Source organism: Myiozetetes cayanensis, unplaced genomic scaffold (genome assembly GCF_022539395.1).
Source record: "Myiozetetes cayanensis isolate MyiCay16 unplaced genomic scaffold, myiCay2020 scf18, whole genome shotgun sequence".
NCBI lineage: Eukaryota > Metazoa > Chordata > Aves > Passeriformes > Tyrannidae > Myiozetetes > Myiozetetes cayanensis.
This window is the reverse complement of record NW_026087389.1, coordinates 16,003,809-16,026,976: the sequence shown is the minus strand read 5'-3', so window position 1 is coordinate 16,026,976 and position 23,168 is coordinate 16,003,809. Positions and strand designations below refer to the sequence as shown.

The window sequence follows — 23,168 nt, the reverse complement described above, 5'->3', positions numbered from 1 at the left end:
GGAGCAGCCTCAAAGAAGGCTCTGTCACCTGTGACCTGGGGTGTGATGAATGTGGCCTGAAGCTGTCCCAGCTCAGCAGGGAGCTGGGAAACAAAGGCAGGGTATTCCCAGCCTCCAGGACAGGGACTGTGATGCTGGGGCACTGCCTTCAGACCAGCTGATGGTGTAGGTAAGCCAGTAAGGGATTCAGGAAAGTCAGGTTTGTATGACTATTATATCCAAAACCATAGGGCATTTGGAAGGAAATGAGTCTGTGATGGCTTTTTTCTTTCTTATGTGTTTTGTGCTGATTCTGAGTGTGCAGAGCAGGGCCCGGAACCAGCTGGGTGCTGCTCCCGCTCATATTTCACTCTGGTTTACCTTCTGGGGAGAGGACAGGGAATAAAAATGTTATTCACTTTTCTATGAAAAACTCTTGACATTTTTCCCATAGCTCTAATACCAGAGCTAACCTTTCACTCGGGGTTTGTTGGAGGAAATCAGTTACATTGGATGTCTTGGTATTATAGTTCTGCTCTCCCCCTGCTTCCTCCCTCTGTGCATGTTATTTCTTCTCGCTGTTGCTTCCATACCTTCTCTCTCCAGCCAGCCATTCCTGATGGTGTTTGATCCATTCAGGCTCAGGCAATGTACTCCATCCCTCATCCTGCCTTGAGAGTGTCCCAGCCCACCAGACTGAGTTTTTGAGCCAGAGGGTGAGTGGGCAGTGCATTCCCACATTCCCACGTTCAGTGCGAAATGTCAGATGGGTCACCTTCCATTAACTGTGGCACACGTTTGAAAAAAGCAGAACAGAAAGAGAAACCCATCGAGAGCGACGGAGGGGTTTGGGTTTGGTTTGTCTAAGGCACGGGCTTGTTCTGCTTGCCTGGGTTTGACGCTACATCAAGCACCAGCCTGAACCACGGACCCACCGCAGAGAAACCGCGCGCCTTTGAGCTCTCACCCTCCCGTGGCTTTGTACATACATTGTCCCCTGGGGAAATGCTCTTTTAGGAAGCAACTAGAAATACTGATAACAAATTATATAAAAATCAATAGGCTCCCTGCTGAAGGGTCTGCCTCCCGCAGCGGTGAGCTCCAGGAGGAGGCGTCTCGCTGTTCCACCCCTGCGGCTCCCGCCTCGGCGCAGTCCTGGTTGACAACAGGTTACCCCAAGAGAAATGATAACACCCTCTTGTTCCAGTTTATAAGGTAGCAATCAGATCAGGACAGGTTTATGATCCACCTAGCTTATTACTATCTCCATTAGTAGCTGCTAGCAGATGTTGGGAGAGAAGGATTATTACTCTCGCAATGCATACTTAGCTGGCAGATTATTGAAATTTCTTTCTAATCCTAAGCAGTTACTTGGGAGGTATAAATCCTTGAGTGATAGCACTTATATTCCTCTGTACTTTGATCTCAGCTAGCATAACCGATGATACTCTGATTAATCTGATTTCTGTTCCTTAAAAGAAGTATCATGTCCCTGGGTATCTTGAGGCATTGAGTTCCATAGGTAACTGTGTTTCTCATCTTCAGCTCTGGACTTTGAAATAGCCAAGCTCAGAGGTACCTTCTCTCTTATGTGGGGATTTATGCCTCTGTGTCCTTTGAAATTCATTTGTTCCTTTAAGTGAATCAAATCCTCTGAGTGTTTTCAGTTTGCTGCTGCCCAAGTTCCTCCTGTGCTCCCAGCAGCCCCATTACTCTTTCCTGCCCCACATCTCCCTCACCTCTCTACTTCGGGGGATGCAGAACCACACACGGTATCACAGATGAGGGACCCGCTGATTTATAGGCCTGCTGCTAATGACAGTTTTATTTACTGCTCCTATCTGAGCACAAGTGAGCATCCTTGGACCATCACTTGCACTGAGATGTTTGTGCCTCCATCTCTCCCTCCAATGCTTGGGGTTAATTTGGGGTTGCATCAGCATGTGTGACTGGTCCTAACTGTTGTTTCCCAGAAGTGGTACCGTGGATGTGCTTGCCCTGAATTTTCTCTGTCATCGTGCTGTTGAATTCCCTGAACGAGCTGGGTCCTTCCAAAGCCACTTACCTGCATATCTAGTCCCATCTGATGTTTTTCCCCTCTGTAAGGGATCGCCTTCTTCTCACTGTATATGTGTTCCCACTTAGGATGCTCCACTGTTCTGTCCTACAGCCAGTGTTTTGGTGCTTTTGCATTGGAAGACATCCTTCACCTTCTGCCCTTTCCCCTTCTCTTTTGTTTCTCCTTCTCAGGATTGACCAGGCTCAGCTGAGATCTGTCACGCAGAGGGCTGGGCTTGAGATTCATTTGCTTTTCAGGAGGCCAAGCGGCCCCAGCAGCTGAGCAGGGCTTTATAAACCCATGAGTGTGTCCATCCAAGGAGTTGAACAAGTGCACTTTTAAAGGTCTGTGGAAGAAAAGCTTTGCCACAGGTTTTCTCAAGTTAACTCTCCGCTCTCCCCTGCACTCGGGTGTTTTTTTTCCCCTTTCCTCCCACATGAACAACAGAAAATTAGGACATGATGGGAAAGGTTGAAATGGATGGCAGTGGTTCTACTAGACTGCAGGCTTGGCATGTGTCAGACCTGCCAAGGTGTTTGAAGGGAAGACAAATACTGATCTCATAGAGCCTCATGCAAACACGGTGGTGTAACCCTGGCTCCCTCCTCGGCACCGGCTGGGCCCCGGCTGGCGCTGGCTCGGGGTCTGGTGCCTGGCACCGTGCTGCCAGAGGGATGCTAAAGGAGAGGCAGAATGGCCAAAAAGAGGATTGAAAGCAAGGGCCCATTTGCAGATATTACAGGCAGAGTTTGTTGGGGCTTTTTTGCTAGAGAAGGTGGAAGTAATATATGATAAGAGCTTTCCAATATGTATTTGCTGGGGAAGAGGCAGTGATGAACCCCTCCTCCTTCCCCACACATGCATAATTTTTAAATCCTTTGGTATCTTTCCCTGTAATCTTTCCCTTAGCGGGAGTTTTCATCTTCCCCTGTGTAGTGTGAGCCAGGGGAGCAGCTTTACCTCTGCCCCACACCGTTCTCCATCACTCTGGAGCCTCTGGCTACAGGAGCCATGTGATGCATGGAGGGGCTCAGCTCAGAGATCCAGAAGCTTTAGCAGCCTGGACTCAAACACCAGATTAAATTGCATTTACCCTGAATCTCATGATTTTGAAGGTCATCTTCTAGCCAGATGAGAGGAACGTCAGGGATGTTTGTGCTGCAAGGGTTAGCTTGTGCTCGCTGTGGTCATGCTGATGGCAGCCCAGCAGTGGTGTGGTTTGGTGGATCTTGGCTTGCTCTTGGTTTCAGTATCAGTGCTGTGCTGGTCACACCAAGGTGCTGCCCCCTAAGCCAAGGATGTCTCCAAGGCTCCTCTCTAGGGCTCGCTGGTGTCACAGCAGCAACTGCTCGACCGTGTGCTTCAACTCTAACGTGGGATATGCACATGTCCTTATGGACAGTGTTGAATGTGCACCTCCATGCTTCCTACCCTGCTGTAAAATCTCAGAAAGCTGGTGATATCTTGAGCTGGTGATTTCTTCTGGCTCCAGCCTTTTAGATGTTTGTGCACTGAATGACAAATAAACGAGCCTCCCTTGCAGCCAGTTCGGCAGGGACACAGTAATAGGGCACAGTACCTGCAGTGGTCAGGTGGGATCTGAGGGGTTTCCTTTTGCTCACCACTGCCCAGCTCAGCCTTCAGCAGTGAAGCAGCACTTATTTATATATTTTCCTTCCCCTCGCTCTTCAGAGAAATCAATTCCATTCCCCAAACAATGGCGAAGGCCTTGAGGAGATATTGATCTGTGGCAGAGCCAGAGAAGGGAACATTTGTGACACAGAGATGCTCTTTTGTAAGTAAAAGATAATTACCAGATCATGGGGACACTTGCTGAATAGGAAGACATTAAATAGGCATCAGGGTGAAGGGCACCAGGGCCTCAGAATGAAGCACTGGAATAGCGCTGTCCTCCCCGGCAGCTCCAGCTCCTCCTCCCTGCTTCCCTCTGCCATTTCACCTGCTCTCCATCCCAGCCCCTGCTTTTGTCCCCCCAGTCCTTCTAATTTCATCTCTCTGTCCTTTCCCCTTGGTTCCTGATTGTCCTGTCTCACCCAAATGAATACCAAGTAACACTGCCCAGAATGCAGCCCGTCCTTGCCGGCTGGGGCTCCCAGCTGCAGCAGGGATACACCTGGAGCCAGTAGATTCCTGTCCCCCACACCAGGGCAGCAGAAGGAGCTGCTCTCCTTGCCTTGGTTTTGCTGGTACTTCCAAACCCTGGTTTATTTGTTTGAGACCTCTGCAGCAGCACTGTAATAATGAGCGCCGTGGTGATTTTAGCAGTTTTGAGGTATTGGATGGGGCAGGAGATGTCCCCTGCTTTGATGTTTCAGCAAACAGGCCAGGGATAGGGGTGACTGCTGCAGGATCCAGAGCCCATGTCCTGGCTTGTACTGGCTCAGGAGCTGATGGTGGACTCTCAGCATGTAGTTAATGACATGTGTGCTCGGACCACTGGACTGCTGGTGGGTGTGGGGACCTGGCGTAGCCATGATGATGCTGTAGCTGCCTGAGTGAGGGCACAAGCAGGGCTGGGAGTGCTGAGAGAGTAAACAACTCCTAGAGCAAGACCTGGAAAAGGGATGCTTGGGAGCCTTGTCTCCATCTGTGCTGTTCCTGGGGCCTCATGGGAGGCTTTCCCCTCTGGAGCAGCACCTGCCATTGCCGTGACTGATGGTCCAGTTTGGCTCATGAAAGAGCCATAGTGGATTTGTTGCCTTGGCTCTCCAGGGCATCCCTGTCAGCCACCAGCTCTTGGATGTCCAGTCCCAGGGTAACAAGGGCCTTGACACAAGGTTTGTTCCCTCACAGATATCACACTGCTGGGCAGCTCTTCTGCCTGAGCTCAGTGCTGTGGGGCTCTCGAAGCCGCAAGGGGATGTTTGGTCACAGGGCTGGATGATGATATGATTCCCTGATGACTGGGAGAGCCACTGCCAACTGCATCTCATGAATTGGCACAGCTCAATGTATGAAAAAACAACCCACAGCTCAAAATACAATGTCGTAAAATGTCGCTTTTTATTTACACTGACACTGGTCATATTCACTTAATTACTTGCTGATACACTACAAATGGATTGTGGGGCATTTTGCAAGATTAATGAATCTCTTGTAAGAGGAACAACCCTCAGACCATGGGCTCTGCAGGTCCAGGAGGGAGCATAGAGGGTCCTGCCCCTTTGTGGGGCATTGAGAGTGGCGTGCCCTGTCAGCCATCACTGACTCAGCAGGTCTCGTCAAGTCTGCCACCGCAGCCTGAATACCAGAGAGGTCTGTGCTCCTGTACTCCTAAAAACCCCAGAGATGTGCAGCCACTACCTGTATATCTGTGTGGGCAAGTGAGGCCAGGGCTCTTCAGCCTCATGACCTGGCTCTGGGGCTTTCTTTTGGCTGCAGCACATTTCCAAACTCCTCTCTCCAGCACTTCAGTTCCTCTAATGCCTTCTGGCTGTTATCAGTATGGTGTTGAAGGTAACCAAGTGCTTTCCTTTACTCCAAGGGTGAAAGGGCTCTGGTATGTGAGGGTATGAGCTGATAAGGGCAGTAGCTACCTCCGGTCCTCTCCTCAATTTCAGCTGTGATGCTGGCACCTCTGTCTGGAGCTGCTGCTGTCACTGCTGCCTGGGTCCTGCTGCTCCCATGCAGCACCTTCGGGTCTTGCACCTCTAGATCCTGTCAGCAAGGTGCAGGGCTGAGCAGGGTGCTGGAGCACAAGCTGTGATTTCCCTGTCCCTGCCAGGTGCCAGCTCCCTCGAGCAGCCCCGTGTCTCGGCGTTATTAAATGTCTCAGAGTCATTCCCTGCCATCCCCAGGTGAGAGCCGGCTTCGCAGCCTGACCGGCACCGTGCAAAGACACTGGAGTAGGGCACCTTGTACCTTTAAATAAAAAATAATAATAACGGTAAAAAGCCCATTACTGTTATTGAATAAAACACCAACAATTTAAAAAAACCCTCTTTTAAATATTGTTACTGCGTTTCCAGCTGTTCAAATCTCCCGTATTTAGTTATCGTAACAAAGTGCTGCGCCTGATTTGAGCAGCGGGGAGGCAGCACCATTATTCGGGAGGATTTTAAGCAGTTAGGTTTTCTTCCTCGCAGTGGTGCTCTCTCGCCTATTAGAAGCCCCTTTGTTGCCTTGGCACCTCTGGCCGGGGTGGCAGAGATGGCACACGTGTGTTGGCGGAGGGCCCTGCCAGCGCTTAGCAACGCGGGCGGTGCCGCGCGGCTCGGGCGGGATGCCGGGGAGCTGGGCATGGCAGGCGGCTCCAAAAGCAGAGCAGAGAAGCTCTGCTGTTTCAACAGGGAGGTCTGGCACTGCAGAGTTCATGGGGAGAAAGAAAATGGAGCGAGCAAGACTGATGCTGCTGCTACTGCAGGGAGCTCAGGGCTGCCTAGAGAGGTCTTGACCGAGCTGAGTGCATGGGTGCTGCAGGAGCTGGGGATGCTGGTGGCAGGGTCTGGCAGGGCAGGAGGAGGTTGTGCTGTGTCAGCTGTTTGGCTGGACTGTAGAGTCATTCAGGTTGGAAAAGAGCTCTAAGGTCATAGATTCCAAACTGTAACCCAGCACCACCATGTTCACCACTAAACCATATCCCCAAGTGCCACATCTAACATGCCTTTTAAGTCCCTTCAGGGATGGTGACTCAGCTGCTTCCCTGGGAAGCCTGATCCAATGCTTGACAACCCTTTTGGTGTGGAAGTTTTTCCTAATATCCAATCTAAACCTCCCCTGGCACAACTTGAGGCCATTTCCTCTTGTTCTATCACTTGTTCCTTGAAAGAAGAGACCAACTACCACCTGGCTACAGCTTTCTCTCAGGTGTTGTAGGGAGGAGAATATCCCCGTTGATCTTTCTTTTCTCCAGACTAAACCTCCAGCTCTCTCAGCCTCTCCTCATCAGACTTGTGCTCCAGCCCCTTCACAAGCTCCATCCCCTTGTCTGGACACACTCCAGCACCTCCATGTCTTTCTTGTACTGAGGGAAAAAAAACTGAATCCAGGATTTGTGGTGCAGCCTCACCAGTGCCCAGCACAGGGGGATGGTCACTGCCCTGGGCCTGCCGACCACACTATTGCTGATCCAACCCAGGATGCCACTGACCTTCTTGCTCACCTGGGCACATGTTCAGCTGCTTTTCAGGTCCTTTTCCACTGGGCAGCTTTCCAGCCACTGCCTGACCTGACTGCAGCAGCAGCGCAGCAAGGTAGCGTGCACAGGGTGAGCATTCCAGAGGCAGGATCCCTGTGCTGGCTGGTTGAGCTGGATGAGCGATGTTACAAAAGGGGCACGGAGTCCCGTAACTTGCTCCTGCCTTGGTGAACAGAAGGTCCTGGTTGCAGGTGGCTGTGGGGTGCAGCTGAATAACGTGGGACGGGGCCTGTCAGCCTCCCTGCAGCGGCGCATTGAGGGCACCTCAGTCAGGGGATCAGTGATTCATTTAGGTGAGATTGATTGCTCAGCACTTGGTTTTGGCACCCCAAATTGGTGGGGATGGAGAAGAGGGCAGAGAGGCACCTGATCTGGGAGGCTGCAGCACATGCTGGGACGGCTGGAGAAGCAGGAGCAGGCTGAGGACAAGGGCATAGCAGATCTCCTTCCTATAGAAAAGTGCTATTTTGGTACCATCTCCCCAAGGTGGGGAGGGTTGGCAGAGATGTGCAAAAGCATGCAAAGACTCTCAGAAACATCTTGAATGGCCTTGAAGAGCCAGGTGGAGACAAACTGCTGCTGCACAGCCTCTGGGGAGCGCGGGAGCTGATGATCCCAGTGGGAAGGACCTGCGATGCGTCCGTGGGACAGTAACACGGACAGGGCCCTGGCAGGAGGGGCAGGTCCAAGTGGCACGAGGTCACGGTGCTGCTGGCCAAGCAGTGGGCAAGGCTGGCAGTGACCTGGCCCCCTAACCCTCATGTTTTGGGTGCTGGGCCACACAACAGCTTCGTGAACAGGAGTGACCATACTGTCCCTGGGTTCCCGCTGCCGTGGTGTGTTCCCCAAAAGGTTACCTCCAACCAGAGGCACAGTGTGGGTAATGAGATGCAGATTGATAGCAAGACAATAAGACTGTCTTGTGAGCCCTTCTATGGGGGCCAGTGTTTAAAAGTCAGCCTGATTGCCTCGCTGGCAATTTGCATAGCATTAACCAGAGAGATTTTCTTTTTAAACTTGAACTTTTTTTTTTCTTAGAGGTCACCTCAAAGTAATTACAGCTCTGGTGTTGCTTCATGAAAGAGAGCTCTGTGGCTGTGGTGGCAGGGTGGGAGTGTCAGGAGATTTGACTTGGGGAGACCTGTCCATGGGAACCTGTGTGGGTTTTAGTGTGTGCACTAAAAGAGACCTACTGGGTGCATGTGTGTGCTGAGCACCATGTTTGCTAGGGGAGAGAGCAGCAGCAGCAGCAAGGCTCTATTCCCAGCACATGAAACGGATTGATCCCCTCTGTTGCTATCTCCAGCACAGGCACAACCTCCTCCTGGGTCCCACTTGCTTTACTGGGCTGGAAGGAGGTGGGATGACCCCACTGCCTGCTTGGGATGCTGTGATGAAGTAGTTTAGGAAAGCCAAGCCCTAGGGTGTTTGCATCTTCTCCGTGTTTTAGTTCCAGCAGGTATTTCAAGGTTTTTTTATTTGAAGTCAGTGTAAAAGTAAACTGAGGACCTCAGCCAAGGAGTTCTACAGGAGAGGTGGTGTCAGGCTGTGGCAGGCACAGTGTTCTGGCTGCTCTGCTCTGACCTGGGCCATTTGCTTTGACAGTTGAATTCTTTGGATCCTAACTGGGCAGGTGTCCCTTAGACTTGCAGCTGGACAAGATGATTACTGCAGGTCACATCTACCTGAACTATTCTGTTGTACTCTACTCTGTTCTGTTTTTTAGCCGGTTGACAGCTTAGTGTAGATCTTTGCTAACTTATTTGGTTTGACCAGGGTGAGGAGTGGTGCTTTCACTGGCAGCTCTGCCAGCACTCCGAAGGAACAGCCTGGAGCAGTGAACAGCTTGGAGGGAGATGGGGCTGCCTCTCTTCCCAAGCAAAGGAGCTGCCCAGCCTGTGAGCAGGCACGAGGCTCTTCAAGCCAAGCTGCTGCAGATGCACGGTCAGCCAGTGCTCTGAAGGAGCACTTCTTCTTATCAAGGCTGTCTTCAAGACAGGAAGCGCATCCTCCGTGCTCAGCGAGCCTGGGTGGACATCGGATGGCCATTCCAGATGGTGTCTGTCTGCTGTGATGTTCAGTGGACAGGGTTTGCCACCGGTTGTGCTGCGGCGTGAGCGGTCCCTGCAAGGCAGCAGTGGGAGGCAGGGAGTCGGCGCGGTGATGGGTTTGAAGAGCCAGCTGGACAGTTTTATCACCATTAATATCATTTGTAGTTATGCAGGCGGTGGCTATGATACAAATAATTAAATCTCATGCTTCACAGCATCAGCTGATCACTTGCTGCAGTCAGGAGTGAATCTCCTACGCAGAGCACACGCGACTGATTAACTGTTAGAGGGGTTGGTTTAGATCTCCTTCCTCTGGCTTGTTCCTCAGTTTCCTTCCTCCTGGCTTCAGCTGTGAGGCTTAGCACCAGGGCATCTCTTTTTCCTTCACAAGAACACTGTTGTTGTAGGAAGATGGAAATGCTCAAAGGAAATGGCATCCCAGCTCCCACTGCCTGGGCTGCAGACAAATCTGTCTGCTGGGAACATCCTCTGCTTCTGCACAGGGTTTTCAGGCCATGTGCTCTTTTGCCTCCCACCTTCTGGCAGTGCTCAGATTGGGAATCCTTGGGATCTTTCTCTCTGGGCTGCCACAAAGCACCCATTGTCTCCTGCAAAGCTGGTGTGTGGCCATAACTTCATCTCACAAAGTTCTTCAGCCTCCTCCTCCTCCTCCTTACCTAGAGAGGCTCCATCTTCCAGGCTGAAGCCAGCTGAATACGCACACATCTTCTCATTTGTCTGTGGCATCCTTTTACCTTGCTTTTTAGTAGATTATCGGAGATGTTTGGCCCAAGAACAGAGTTCCCAACACTCCTCTGGGTTTGTCAGCAGCTCTGGCACCCATATCTTCTCCATTCCCTGAGCAACCCCTTTCCAGGACTACATCCTGGCCAAGCCTGGAAGGATGATCAGCAGTGTGATGGCACCAGGTTATTGACCAATGCTGGCTTAGCAGGTCACTGTGGCACTGCCCTTCTTAGCTGGGAACAGCAGAGCTGCTGCAGTGACTCTGTGCCTCCTCAAGGGAATCAGGGTGGGAAAACTGAGCAGAGAATATTTTTATATTTTTCCTTCTTTTTTTTTTTTTTTTCTCTCTTTCCCTCTTTTTTACATTCCTAAAGATTGAGTATAATCAGAGCTAATCAGAAAATTATGAGCTGTCTGATTGCTGATTAGATTCCTAATGTTAATATAGTCAAGAAGCCTCTCTTAGTGTTGTATTTTAAGAGAAGTGTAAAAATAACATCTTAGAAGGAGCAAGCCAGAGCTGCTGGAGCAGCAGGGAACCCAGTGCTGGCAAAGGAGAGCAGGGTTTCACCGCTGGCAAGAGTTGAGGCCAGCAGAGAGGGAAGGGACAGGACCTACCCAAACTGCAATCAGATGTGTTGGCTTCGAGGGGGCTGCAGAGCCTGGGAGGAAGAGCATGAAGTGAGTTCTTCCCGCAGGTCCCTGTGCAGAGCCAGGCCTGAGACTTTTTCTGCTGTGCTCTGGAAGAAGGCATGCAGCTTGTTTACTCATTTTCCTTCCCCACAAAGAGAATTTCCCCAGATAATTTAGTTCATGCATCTCCCAGCACCCTGGCCCACTTCACCTGCTGCTGCAGGCAAGGGGCATCCTTGGGTGATGAGGAGAGGGAATCTGGGATGTGCCCAGTGACACGGACTGGGACCTGCAAAGACTTGCTGCTGGTAGTGGAACAGCCCTTGCCCAAAAGGCTGCGGTGAGATACCCTCTGGGGTGCTGGTGAGCACAGAGAGGATGCTCCCATGGATGCTGGTGGGACCTAAGGGAAATCCTTGTCTGCTTATGCTTGGCTGAGCCACTGCAAAAACCTTTAGAGCCTTCCAGAACAGAACTGGAGGGAGACGCTGCGTGGTGCCGGCATAAGGGGTTGAGGATTTGCCCTTTTCCCCTGTTTAAGCACTGAGGACCAGTCCAGAGAGCCCTCAGGGCGGGGCTGGTGCCTCGAGCGGTGCAAGGACGCTGCCAGCCCTTTCCACAACTTTCCTCCGCGGTCCCTGCCGGCACCGGCACGGCGATAACTCCGGGGCTGAATGGCAGGTATTATGCTGTGGCACGCTAATGTTCCCGTTAATAAGCTCCTCGCCATTCACCGTGTGTTTTACTTTGATTCTTCCCGGCGGCAGCGCTGTATAATGGACTATATACTGTAATTGTCCCCCATTGTCACCGCTTAATAACTTGGTACGATGTTATCGCAGGCGTTCGCCTTTTTTTTTTTTTTTGCAAACTTTGATGAATAATATTTTGTTCTTAGTGAATTAAAAAAAAAATGAGGAAATGGTGAAAAGAGGCCGAAGTTAGACAGAAGTCTGCTCTAATTGCAGATTGGGCTTAATAATACAAATGTCCGTAGCGGCATCCGGGCTCCTTTTGTCTCTGAGTCTCTGGGAATAGTCTGCTGGGCCAGCCAGGAAGGAGCTGCTATTAAATAACATTTATTCTTTAAAACATCTTGATCAGCAGGAATTGGCACTGTGCTTGGGGAATTTATTTTGCTTTGCTTGCTCCTGACAAGCCCAACCTCAAAAACAGCAGATGGGATTCATGTTCATTTCCACAGGCAGGGATGAGGGGTGATATCCATGGGGTGGGTGCAAGAGCCATGGGAATGCCATCATGGTGAACAAGAGAGTGCAGATGTTGGCAACAGCCTCAACATCTGCCTAAATATTCGGGGAGAACTTTGGGCCCAAGGTTGAGCAACTGCAGGCAGAAGAGCTTTGCTGGAGCCTGGACAAGCACCTTCCCCACGTTTGAGCTCACTGGCTGCCTCTCCTGGTGAGATGGGCAACATCCCGCCAAATATTTGCGGCTCTCAAGCATTTGTCAGCATCTCTGAATGCTCATGGTTCCTGACTCCATGCCTAGCAGGGGAAAGAAAAGTCCAGAAGAGATTAAAGCCTGAATGCAATGAAAAGCAAGACAGGGAGGTGGATGCCGGGGCTGGAGTGCCCTGGGTGGGAGGCAGGGGAGGGCTCCCCGGCATCCAGGAGGCAGCAGGTAGGGACCTAAATGAGTTTTTCCCTGTAACACATGTCCTGACCTTTTTTTAAAAATGAAATCTATTTTATTAATTTTTTCTTTTTATCAAATCTGTCCATGAAACATTAAAGATATGACCATGGAAAAGGTCAAGAAATGTGTAGTTGTTGAAAACTTGTTCCAGTTGATGGCTTTTCCCTCAGGGAAGCTCTTCCACGCTTTCTCCTCCCCCACCTCGGTCTTTAAAACAAAAAGTGTCAGGTTGCCTTGAATTTTGGGTTTAAGACAAACAGCGAAACATGTTCCTGGAGCAGGACAGAGGGAAGGGCACTGCAGGCTCCCAGCAGTGATGCTGCCCTTGGGGAGCTGCTGTGGCAGCCCAGGGAAAACCTGAGCTGGAAAGGAGTTCTCCCCACAGACACAGACCCTGAGGAAGGTGGGCTGGGTTTTGGGACACAAGGGTGGGCATCAGACCCCCTTGCATTCGTGGTGGTTGTTTGCTGCTCTTTGCTTCCTTCTTCTGTCGTAACACCAAGGAAGCCGAGCCATGAATTGGTCTTGCTGGCTGTAAAAATGCACAGTTGAAAGATGCTGAAGTTTTAGGCTTCAAACAAGAGAGAATAGGTGAACAGGGGGCAAAAGCAAAGCAGCAAACATCCCAGTCCATCAACACAGCCTGGGTTTGTCATGTGGTCCGTAAGAATCAGCACAGGGGTAGGGGATGAAGGGAAATACTATGTGAGGATTTGGGGCTTTGAACAAGGAAGCTAAGGAGCGAGAAGTGTTTTTCCATAGCAGAAAAGGATGGCAAGAATGCAAAAAGGATGCAGGTGGGTGTCTCAGAGGGATGGAAATGGGTCCTGGCAGCCTGGAGGCTGGATGAGTGCTGGGGTCACTATGAGTTGTCACATTGGGAAGAGCCTTTTGCTGATACCCTGAGCTTGCTTGCTTCCACCTCCTTGAAACTTCCCCACAGGAAAGCCTGTGCTGGTTTTTTCTGGAAGTTTGAGCAACACTAGTTCCAACTACAGTGCTTGTTTTTAGAGCAAAATACCACTAGAAAGTCCTTTACGTGTCTTTTTGCACTGCAGTTGCTTTTCTTTGGTGTTTTAAGCTGACAGTGTGAACTGCTCTGTTGTCTTGACAGCGGGGTCCCGAGTTGCTGCCCCTGTGTCTGACCCCTCTCAGGCTGTGGGCGCTGGGGAACATGACAGAGATGCCACATGTGTGCCCAAAGGGTTCCAAGTGGGGAAGTTTTTGAGAACTCCCAAGAGGGGCTTGCTGGGGCCATGGGGTGGTGATATTCTGGGGCATTCCTGGGTTAATTTCTTCACGCTGTCAGTCTCTCTTGGCATAAAACCTCAGTAACGGCGGAGCCCCGGCTGTGCCGTGGTGGTGCCGCATGGAAATCCCCGCGCGGCAGCAGATCATAAACGAGGTGCTTTTTAAAGCTCGCACATCACAGCACAGCAAGAGGTGATGCCTTAAAATAAATCGATTGCAAGTGGTTTCCTGTGCAAACTTTCAGCAGCCTCCGCTTGAATGAAAGACAGAGAGCTAAAGGGGAGGATTTCAAAGGCACGGAAGGCCTCAGCCTCGTGGAGCAGGGAGGTGGGGGCCCGCTGGGATGCGGGCTGCGTTTTGGGTTTTCAGGGATGCCCTCTTGCATCTTATGGGAGTTTCTCTGTTGTTGGCACCATGCAGAGCACCACAGGGAAGGGGGAGCCACTCCTTGAACTTCTTCTCATCTTCACATGGGACTTATTTCTTCAAAATAAGTGAGGATAACGATAAGGAAGGATTTATTTTTTTTCTTTGAAGACTCTGGCTGCTAAGACCTAGCCAGGCAAACTCCTCCTCCTCCTGCCCAAGTGAGAAGCTATATCACTTCTATTTTCTTTTTTCCCCTCTATTTTGAAAAAACCCTTTTCCTCCAAGCTCTAAGTAAAATTGATTTTTAAGTGAAACTATCTCTTATAATTGCCGCTGAAATGCCTTGTGGTTATTGTAATGGATTTTGAACCGTGACGAGTCCTTCCTGATGATCGTAACAGGAGCTCCACAGGTTATTTGAGGGTGGTTTAGAGAGCACCGTTGGATTGAATGTTTGGAGTTTACCTGGGAGGAGATGGGGCTGAGTTGCTCACTAAGGTGCTTGCTGACCCTCTCAGCACTGCAGAGGCTGAGCCTGCCCTGGGAGCTCGTGCTGTAAGGTGCCATCTCTCAAAACTCTCAGTGGGAGCAAAATCCCTCCAGTCTGCCAAGCACACCACTCACCCATCCCATGGGAGCCACAGCATGCTGGTGCAGGGGCAAAAGGAGATGGAAGGAGCCCAGGGCAGCACCATCTCCTCCTCCCAGGCTTGGTGAGTTGTGTGCTGTCACATTTACCCAGCTCTGACCTTCCAGCAAATGCATCTTGACCTGAATTATTTCTGGTCATCTGAAACCTTATTGTGCAGTAAGCAGCTGCTTGTCACCCAGCAGGAGAGTCCCCAAGCCCTTCCAGAGCTCTGGCAGACCCGCTGTGCTGTGCCAAGATGCCATGTTTGTGCTCAGTAGCTCGCCCGCCGTGTCCCTGCTGTGCTGCTGTCTCCAGGCGCATGGCAGGACCCTGGTTTAACTGTCCCTGCTTGTGGTTTTGGAAAACAAGTGTCCATCCTTGTGGAGGGCAGGAGAGGGGTGACAGACAGAGGCTTTTCTCCAAGGGGAGAAGAGCTGAAGGGAGCACCAGGCACAGCTCGTGCCGCAGGACGCCTGGTTCTCTGCACTGTCCTTTTGCCCTTGGTGCTTTGCTGTTTGTGAGAAGCTCCTCTGGAAGCCTGAGTAGTATTTTGGGGTAGGAGAAACACCCTGAGAAACAGTGCTACCCTTTCCTCCTCCCATCTGCAAACAGATAGGTATCTTTCCTCTTGGGATGTTTCACTCCTCCCCTCCCTTGTGATTGTTATGATGGTGGTGATGTTTTTTATTGGTAAAATTTGTGGCCCTGGAGAAGAAGGAGCAGGGAGAGATGCTGGTGGGGGAACAAGAACCATGTGCTGCTGGCCTGCAGGGCCATGAGTTACTGACCTGGTCAGTAAAATGATGGAAGCTGTGGCTCTGGAGCTCATCCCAGGCCCCATGGCCGGGTGCTGGCCATGCCACTGCCCTGTGTGGGGTCTGAAGCGGCTCTGGTTTAGCTCCAGGTTTGCACTTGTGACCCTCACTGCTGGCAAGGCTGGCTCTGCAGAGGTGTCCCCACTCGCTGACCTGCCAGACCTCGGCAGTGAGCACCAGCTGGTACAGCACCAGGGCCTGGAAGCCCTTGGAGGATTTACCACCTGCTCTTTGCTAGTCACTGGGGCTTTATTTGCCCTCCCACGAGCAGGAGAATATTAGCAGCCAGTGCTGGCTCCAGCTCCATCCTCCCTCATGCCCAGGCTGGATCCAGGCACAAGAGGAGGAGAGATGGGCTCTATCTACCCCTTTCCTTCTGCACAGCCAAGGGAATTATTGGCAAACAAGTTAGTGCTTTGAAAGAAAAATGCCGCAGCATATTTGAAGCTGCCTCCTTGATCAATACTCAGCCGTGGCTGAGCCTGCTGCCGACTGGATTTTGGATGATGGCTGCAGGGGTAATAAGAGCCCTGGGATCAACTGTCTCAGAGATTATTACAGGATGAGATGCTTCGCTGCTTTACAGTGTTTACTCAAGATTTATATTCCCTGTGTGTATATAAGGGGGTTGTCGTCTTTTGTCGCCAGGTGATCGTTTTTTGGTGGTGGTGTGTGCGCTGTCGGTAGGGTCTGCTTAGGGTTGGATCTGTGAATAGGGGAGAGGATGGGCTGGGGATGAGAGAGGGAGCTGAGGTGGAGGGACCCTGGAGCTGGTGGGAGGTGGGACCATGAGAAGGAGTCCTGTGCCCTGATGCACACAGGCAGAAAGGATGGAAACATGTGAAACACATGGAATGGGCTTTCCCCTCTCTGGATGCTCTGCAGTGACAGATGTGCTTTCAGGGTGCCCTATCCATGGAGGAGGGGTTGGTGCCAAAGGAGAGGGCTTGTGCCATCCTCATTCCTTCATTGTGGAGGAGGAAGAGCTGCAAAACCAACTCTTGGGGATGTTCCAGCCTGGGGCTTGGTTTTCTTGGCTTTGTCGAGTGTGTTTGGTTCTCTCCTTCTTGCCTTAACCTTTCACCAGCGTTTCCTGCTGTGGGAGGAGAGCTGGATGGTCTGATGCTCGTGGCACTCTCCCAGTAGCACAGGGCTGTTTGAATCTCCAGCCAAGATCTCGCTTCCAGCTGTGTGCTCCAGTGCAGGAGGTTAATACACTTCAGAGCGCTGGGGAAGGCGCTGAGATGAGGGTGATAACAGTCTCACTGAGGGAGTTAAATGAAGGCTTAGCAGGAGCAGCTCTCCCTCAGAGCAAATATCCCTGGGCACGCATGGCTGCTGCATGATGGGCCATTGCTGGGCCCTTCCATACTGGCTGCAGGGAGAATCTGGGAACACCATTCCAGGCTCCCTGGGGAGCATCCCCCAGCATTGATATGGACATGGGGGTCCTGTGTGGAGTCTTGGGACACAGGGGTGGCATTGCCACCATTACACAGGGCTGCTCAGTCTCCTCTTGCAGAGTGTTTGCTGTAATCCTGTTTCATAAATCCAACCTTGGCCTTTGGCCTCCCTGTGCTGCTCTGCTCCTCTGCCTCCCAAGTTAAACCCACTGATCTGACTGAGGCAGGAGCAGCCAGGGCAGGCTTACTGCCATGGGAGAGCTGGGTGGAGAGATTTAGCAAATCATTGGACCAGTTTCCCTTGGAAAGATTGCAAAAATATTGGAGCAGTGCAGGAGAGCCCCAGGTGTGATGGGGGAGAAGGGGTGGCAAGGAGGAGGTGGGAATTACCCTGAGTGCTTGCTATATCAGGGACAATCCCCCTATGTGCTGGCCCCTCGAGCAGTGGGGATGCTCCCCTCTGCTGTGGACCATCCCCACAGCAGGGATGGTCCCCTCCAACTAGAGAGGAGGTTGTGGTCCCTGCCTGTGCCAGCCCCAATGCTTTTCCCACTACCAAACTCCCGGCAGTTTTAGGGCATCAGACCAACTCCCCCAGAAGGTGCTGCTGTGGGCGAGCAATTGTGGGTGAGCCGTGCTCAAGGAGGGGTAAGTGAGCTTGTGGATGATCAGGCTGAGAAGTGAGGTCCTTGCAAAGCAGGGGAAAAGCAGCAGCCGTGTGTCTGGAGGTGCCATCCTCCGGGCAGATGGAAGGTCACCACCTCGTCACCCCCTCCCTCTCCTGTGCTGCTTTTGGTAGGGAGGGCACACACCCCACCCTGCCACCTTTGCTGCCACCTGCCCATCCTGAGCCCATGGCATCCCTGAGGCTCCTTAATCCCAGGCAAAGCAGTGTGCTGAGCAGGGAGCTCCTGATGGATCTGCCTGGGTGAGCAGTGAGGCAGAGAGGAGCACCACACAGAATACAAACGAGGCCGGGGCACGATAAAGCCCGCGCAGCACCTTCCCCCTCACAGACCCCGCCGTCGAGATCTCTAGACACCAATCCCTTGCAAATCTCCTGCTGGCCTTTCATGACCTTCAGAGTCTGTTTCAATTCAGTGTTTTCAGCCTCTAAATCTCCTGTCCTTAGCCCTGGGTGACTTCTGGGGAAAGAACTGTGCTCTTTAAAGTGCCAGGGCAGCCCCTGCACCACAGCCTGCTGGAAATTTGCAGTATTTCACACACGTGCTTTTATTTTTGGTAATTCCCCTAATTTTTCTTGCTGTTGGAACCACATAATTGATGACCCCAGGTCTGAAGCCGTGGGAGGTTTTGGTGGCTGCCATGTACTCCGCTGGGCTCTCTGGTGCACTGCCTGCGTCCCAGGCATCTCACAGTCCCTGCACACACCACACCTTGAGCTGGACTGATTGATCTGTAACACTTGAAAAATAATGGTTTAATCATTATTAAGGATTAGAAATAATCCTTGAGCTGTATCGATCACAGTAACGCTATTCATGATGAACTCATTTGGCATTAATGCGGACGTCCTGCGGCACCGCGTGGCTCCAGGCAGACCCCTCACCTTCCCTGGGGAATGTCAGGGGGGTTTGTGGGATCAGCAACATCTTCCCTGCCCTAACACACAGCTCCAGGTCCTGCTGTCCCAGATAGTCCCCCTCAGGGGCCCCATCCTTGTTGGCAGTTTTGGAAGGTCCTAAATGCAGCAATCACCCATCCCATTCATGTGAGCAGCCTGTCTCTGAGCAGGCACTGGACGGGCTCCCCTCTAGCACCAGCCAGGGATGTCACAGGATGGGACTGCTCCCAAGGCATGCTCCCCACCAGGGCAGCGCTCCAGGCCTATCCCCGCACATGGATGGAGGTGGGCAGAGGGTCCCCTGCTGCAGAGGAAGGAGGTTGATTGCCCACTTGGTCCCTCTCTCCTCCCAGTCCCCATCTTGGTCACGGGATCAAAACATCTTTATCAAGGAAAATGCTGCAGAAGCAACAGCAGGGAGACTCTGGAGGCGCTTCTCCTGGGTTGGGTGTCCGGTGACAGCCAGGAGCCAGCACAGAACCCTGCGATGACTGTGCCATCCTGCCATGGGCTCCCCCATCCCTGCAACGTGCTATTTATCAAACAAGAACATCTGGATTTTTTTTCTTTTTTTTAAACCAAAGTTGTGTCTGGATTGACTTTGACAAATTGACATTTTCCAGAGGAAAAATATCTTCTGTGGAAGTGTCGTTCCTGGGCGTAGCCGTCCCTTCCTGCACCATTTGCAGCCCTCCAGGCACCTCGCGCAAGGCTATGAATAGTTAAAGATGTCCATAAATCTTACCCCAGCCCATAATAAACAAACACATTCTTATCAAGTATAGAAAAATGCATATTTCATCACCGCTGCCCTAAACGCAACTCAGAATAAATGCTTGTCTTTAATCAGCCATCTCAGTATATACACAGAGCACAAAAGCTTGGGGGGATGAGGAGCAGAACTGGGCCACAGCTTTTCTAGGCAGCTCCCAGGGGGCAGGGATGTGGCTGTGCAGGTGCGACCCTGCAAAACTGCCCTGAAAATTCCCATCACTTGGCTTTTCTGTCCAGCCACGTGTTGTCTCCCATTCCCTTCTCTCCACCCCTGGAGCCATAAGGATTTTGCTTCAATGTTCAGCTGATAGCTGATCTTTCCCCTTGGATGCTGGCCATTGAAAGCAGGCATTTTGATTTGGAAATCAAGATTAGGAGGAAGAGAAAAGATTAAACAAGAAAGTTTCGACCAGTGCGTGCCAAGATTATGCAGTGATGGATTTGTGTTTCCCTGCATCTGATAAGAATAAGCTGCATTCTCAGGCTGGGGAGGGGCAGATCTGTGATGTCTTTCAGCGCTCATCACCTTACTTCTGAGTGCCTGAGCTTTGCCACGCTCACAGAAATCCAGCATCCACTGCCACAGCCCTGCCCCAGCCACACTGCCAGGGGTGGGGCTGCCACTGTCCTGCAGGGAACAGGGACACGTGAAGGGACTTCCTTTTCCCTGAGCATCCATTCGGAAGGGCTGAGGCATTTTGGATCCATGTGTTTTGATGGGAGTGCTGGAGGGACTGGTGACAGTGGGAATGGTGTCTGTGATGTGTGAGGCTGTGCCCAGGGCTTGTGTTTGTGTCTGTGTGTGTGTGCTCTTCTAGCTATACACTCTTCAGGCCCTAAGGAAATTAATTCCCAGGGATGTAACTGGACTTCACTGCTGTCCCCATGGGCTCCCACCAGCTTGCCACATTCCCAGTGAGCAGAGGAGTGTTATATCATACCCCATTGTCAGTGCTCCTTCCTCCTCCTCCCAGCCAATTCAGTGCCTGAAAACAGGCAGAGCTCACCTCTCTCCCCATGCTCTGGCTGCCAGCATCCCTTGCATCAAGGCTGCCCTGGTGCTGAGCATTGCCCCATCCTGCTCCTGGAAAGTCCTGCTTCTCTGGCTACCCCAGCATGGGCACGGGCATGTGAAGGGGTTACTCTGCGTGGGCAGCACTCAGATTGAGGGGGTTTTGAAGCATTTTTGAAGGCTCTGCTCTGCACAGAGCTGGGAACCATCAGCACAGGGACCTGGGTTCAGCCCTTGCCCTGTGGAATGAGAACCTGCCCTGCTCCTGTGGGATGCCAGCAGCCTCCAAGCTGCAGTGGGTCAGCCCTGGTTGTGTTCGAGTGGCAGCGATTCCTCTGGAGATACTGGCTTGCTCCAGAAAAGGAGGGAGCAAGCAGGGGAAAATCTGCCTCGGACACCCTTCTTCAGGGTGTTGCCTGCCATCCCTTTTCCTGTTCCCTTGCCTGGGTGGCAGAGGGGTGGCACGGTCCTGTGGGATCCCCCAAACAGGGATGCTGGGTGCCAGGGCAGCACCCATGGTTCTGGGTTGATGTGGGCAATACCTGGATCCTCTTCCTTTCCCTGGACTCATTTCTTCTCTCCTGTTTGCTTTGCAGAGACTTGCCAACGCGGCGGAGAAATTCCAGAAGGCTCACCACTGGCAGGACAACATCCGGGTAAGGCTCCCATGCGCGCCCCAGCCGCTCCCGCCCCTTCCCTCCTGGATGCTGAGCTCCTCGGGGATGACTCCTGGCACAGGAGTCATTGTCCCATCCCTCCTTTCCCCCATTCCTGTGCCCCTCATGAGTCCCCACCGGCCGTGCCATTCGCTCGGCGTGCGGGTGGCCCCGGCCCCGCCACCTGCCACCACTAATGAGAGCAAATGAAGCGATTTTGAGCTGGTTTCCAGCCTCGCCTCTGCCTGCATACGCCGAGAGGAGAAGGCAGGAGGTGAAGGTCGAACTGGCAGCTCAGTGCTGAGGGTGTGGGGGCTGGGGAGACTTTACCCCCATCTCCTGCAGCCAGCGGGTTTGGTGCCGAGAGGAGTTTCACGTGGGGTGGTGGCAGTGGGGGCTCATCCGTGGCACATGCCGGCAGTTGTGGTGGGGGCTGTTTCTGGGGTAAGGAGCAATCTGGGCTGGGAGAGGGAAGACGCGGGTTTAATGATTGCATTTGACTTTGTAATTCTGGCAGTGATAGCACTCAGCGGGAACCTGAAGGATTCTGTCTGGAAATGCTCTCAAATTATAACCATAACACAAAAGGAAGGAAAGATTGTTTTTCTCCCGGTGCAAACGCAGTCTGCAATAGAAAAATACTCCTGAGCCACCCAGCCCCTTCCTCTGGGTTGGGCCAGATACTGTCTGGCCCCTGTAGTCACTGAGGGGACAGCACAGGGACGGCCCTGCTGCCAGGCCATGCTGGTGTGTTTTGGGGCTATTTCTCTGTCTGAGCTGATGCCACTCATGCAGACCCTCCCCTCCTGCCATAGATGAAGGTCACCAGGATTTCACATGGAGAGAAAAAGGCAGGAGGAGCAGTAGAGAAGGCAAGGGGTTGAAAGCCTGCTTGGCTTTCATTTGCAGAGTGGCCAGCGTGGAATGGACACTTGTGGCTGTTTCTGTGTCCCATGGGCACCTGAGGAGAAGGCTGAGCCCATGGGGGTCTGCCTGTGATAAGCAGAAGCAGCCTTGCTAAGGAGAGGTGAGGTGTCCCCACTGGCCCTTCTGCCCAGCAGACAGTTGTCATTGGCAGCATCGGTCACTGAGACCTTTCTGCACGAGAGCGCTGCTGAATTACTGTCACCTCTTCCCAGGAGGCCGGTGAAGGGGAGGTTAAGAGGATAATGAGGCTGATGCCAATGCCATTGCCTTGCAGGGACCTTGGCTGTGGACTCAGGGCTCCTGGGGAAAGCTGAGAGCAGTGCCAGGGGAGCTGCAGGCATCTCCCATGGGCTGCCGTCTCCATCCCTAATGTTGGCTCAGTCTTGAGTGTCCTCCAGGGTCAGGAGTCCCAGGGCAGCTCAGCTCTGAGCAGCACCCGAAGCTTGGCTGTGGGCACCCCAGGGACATTATGGTGGCCCTGTGCACCCCGTGCTGGGCTGGCATCCAGGGGTGGATGCCTTGTGACTGGGGCACGGGCAGGGTGGGCAGAGCTGGCACAAGGTCACTGCATTTTCAGGGCATCTGCTTGTCCCCTGGTCCATAGGGATGGGCTCCTGCTGCAGGGGCCCTCCATAGCCCCAGAGAGCTCCTTCTGCATCCAGACCTGGCTGCCTTCCACTGCCAGGGGAATTGCAGTTGGGATACGAAACATGTTGGGAAAGGCTGCAGCGCTGGGGAGCTCTTGGCTCATTTTGCCATTCACGGCACAAACCTTTCAGAAATCCACTTTCATAGAAAAAAAACTATTTTTAATAGCACTGTTTGCAACCACTTAATCAAGGTAATTAGGAGCGAGTCACCCAGAAACAATGTGCAGTGATGCGTCACCACAGAGCAGCTTTATCAGGACAGCCCAGGCCTGGCTGGGCCACTTGATGGACTGGTCCGGCTCTGTGCACAGCTCCCAGGGTGCTGGGCATCAGCCCTGCCTGCACCAGGCCTGGCTTCCAGGCAGAGCACAGGGATGGAAATGCTGCGTACATGTCTCTCACTGTTGGGGTTCGACCTCCTTTTTCCGTCCTTCATCCGTGAAATGCCCGGGCACGGTCAGACCTGTGTGCCAGCACCACTGACACCGGCTCTGCAGCTGCTCCCAGCTTGTTGCCGGGGCTGGCACAGGCAGCGGGCAGGGAAGGCGGCAGCACAGCATCCCCAGCTCCTCCTCCCCTCCCTTCCCACCGAGCAGCTCGTTCCTTCTGGCTGCAGCTCTCCCCTCCTCTCCCAGCGTGTTGCGTCCTAACCCCGCGCCCGAGTCGATGACAGATTGCGGCGAGCGTGGTTATTTTTGTGTTTCCATCCAAAGGCGCCGGCAGATGCTGAGTGTTTGCGCTGCATTAGTGCTAATGGCAGCCCCATTAAACCTCACTGCAGATGGGTTGCTATGGAAGGCCGGGGGAAA

At 52.5% G+C, this 23,168-nt stretch overlaps 1 protein-coding gene across 2 annotated transcripts in view; it reads left to right on the top strand.

Moving 5' to 3' along the window:
• The window catches only part of CACNA2D2 (calcium voltage-gated channel auxiliary subunit alpha2delta 2), a 206,991-nt gene that overhangs the window by 143,227 nt on the left and 40,596 nt on the right, over positions 1–23,168 (top strand). For both annotated transcript variants that reach the window (XM_050312748.1, XM_050312747.1), the window contains exon 4: positions 20,723–20,782. In XM_050312748.1, coding sequence (XP_050168705.1) covers positions 20,723–20,782 — 60 coding nt within the window. The remainder of the gene's footprint in view (positions 1–20,722; positions 20,783–23,168) is intronic.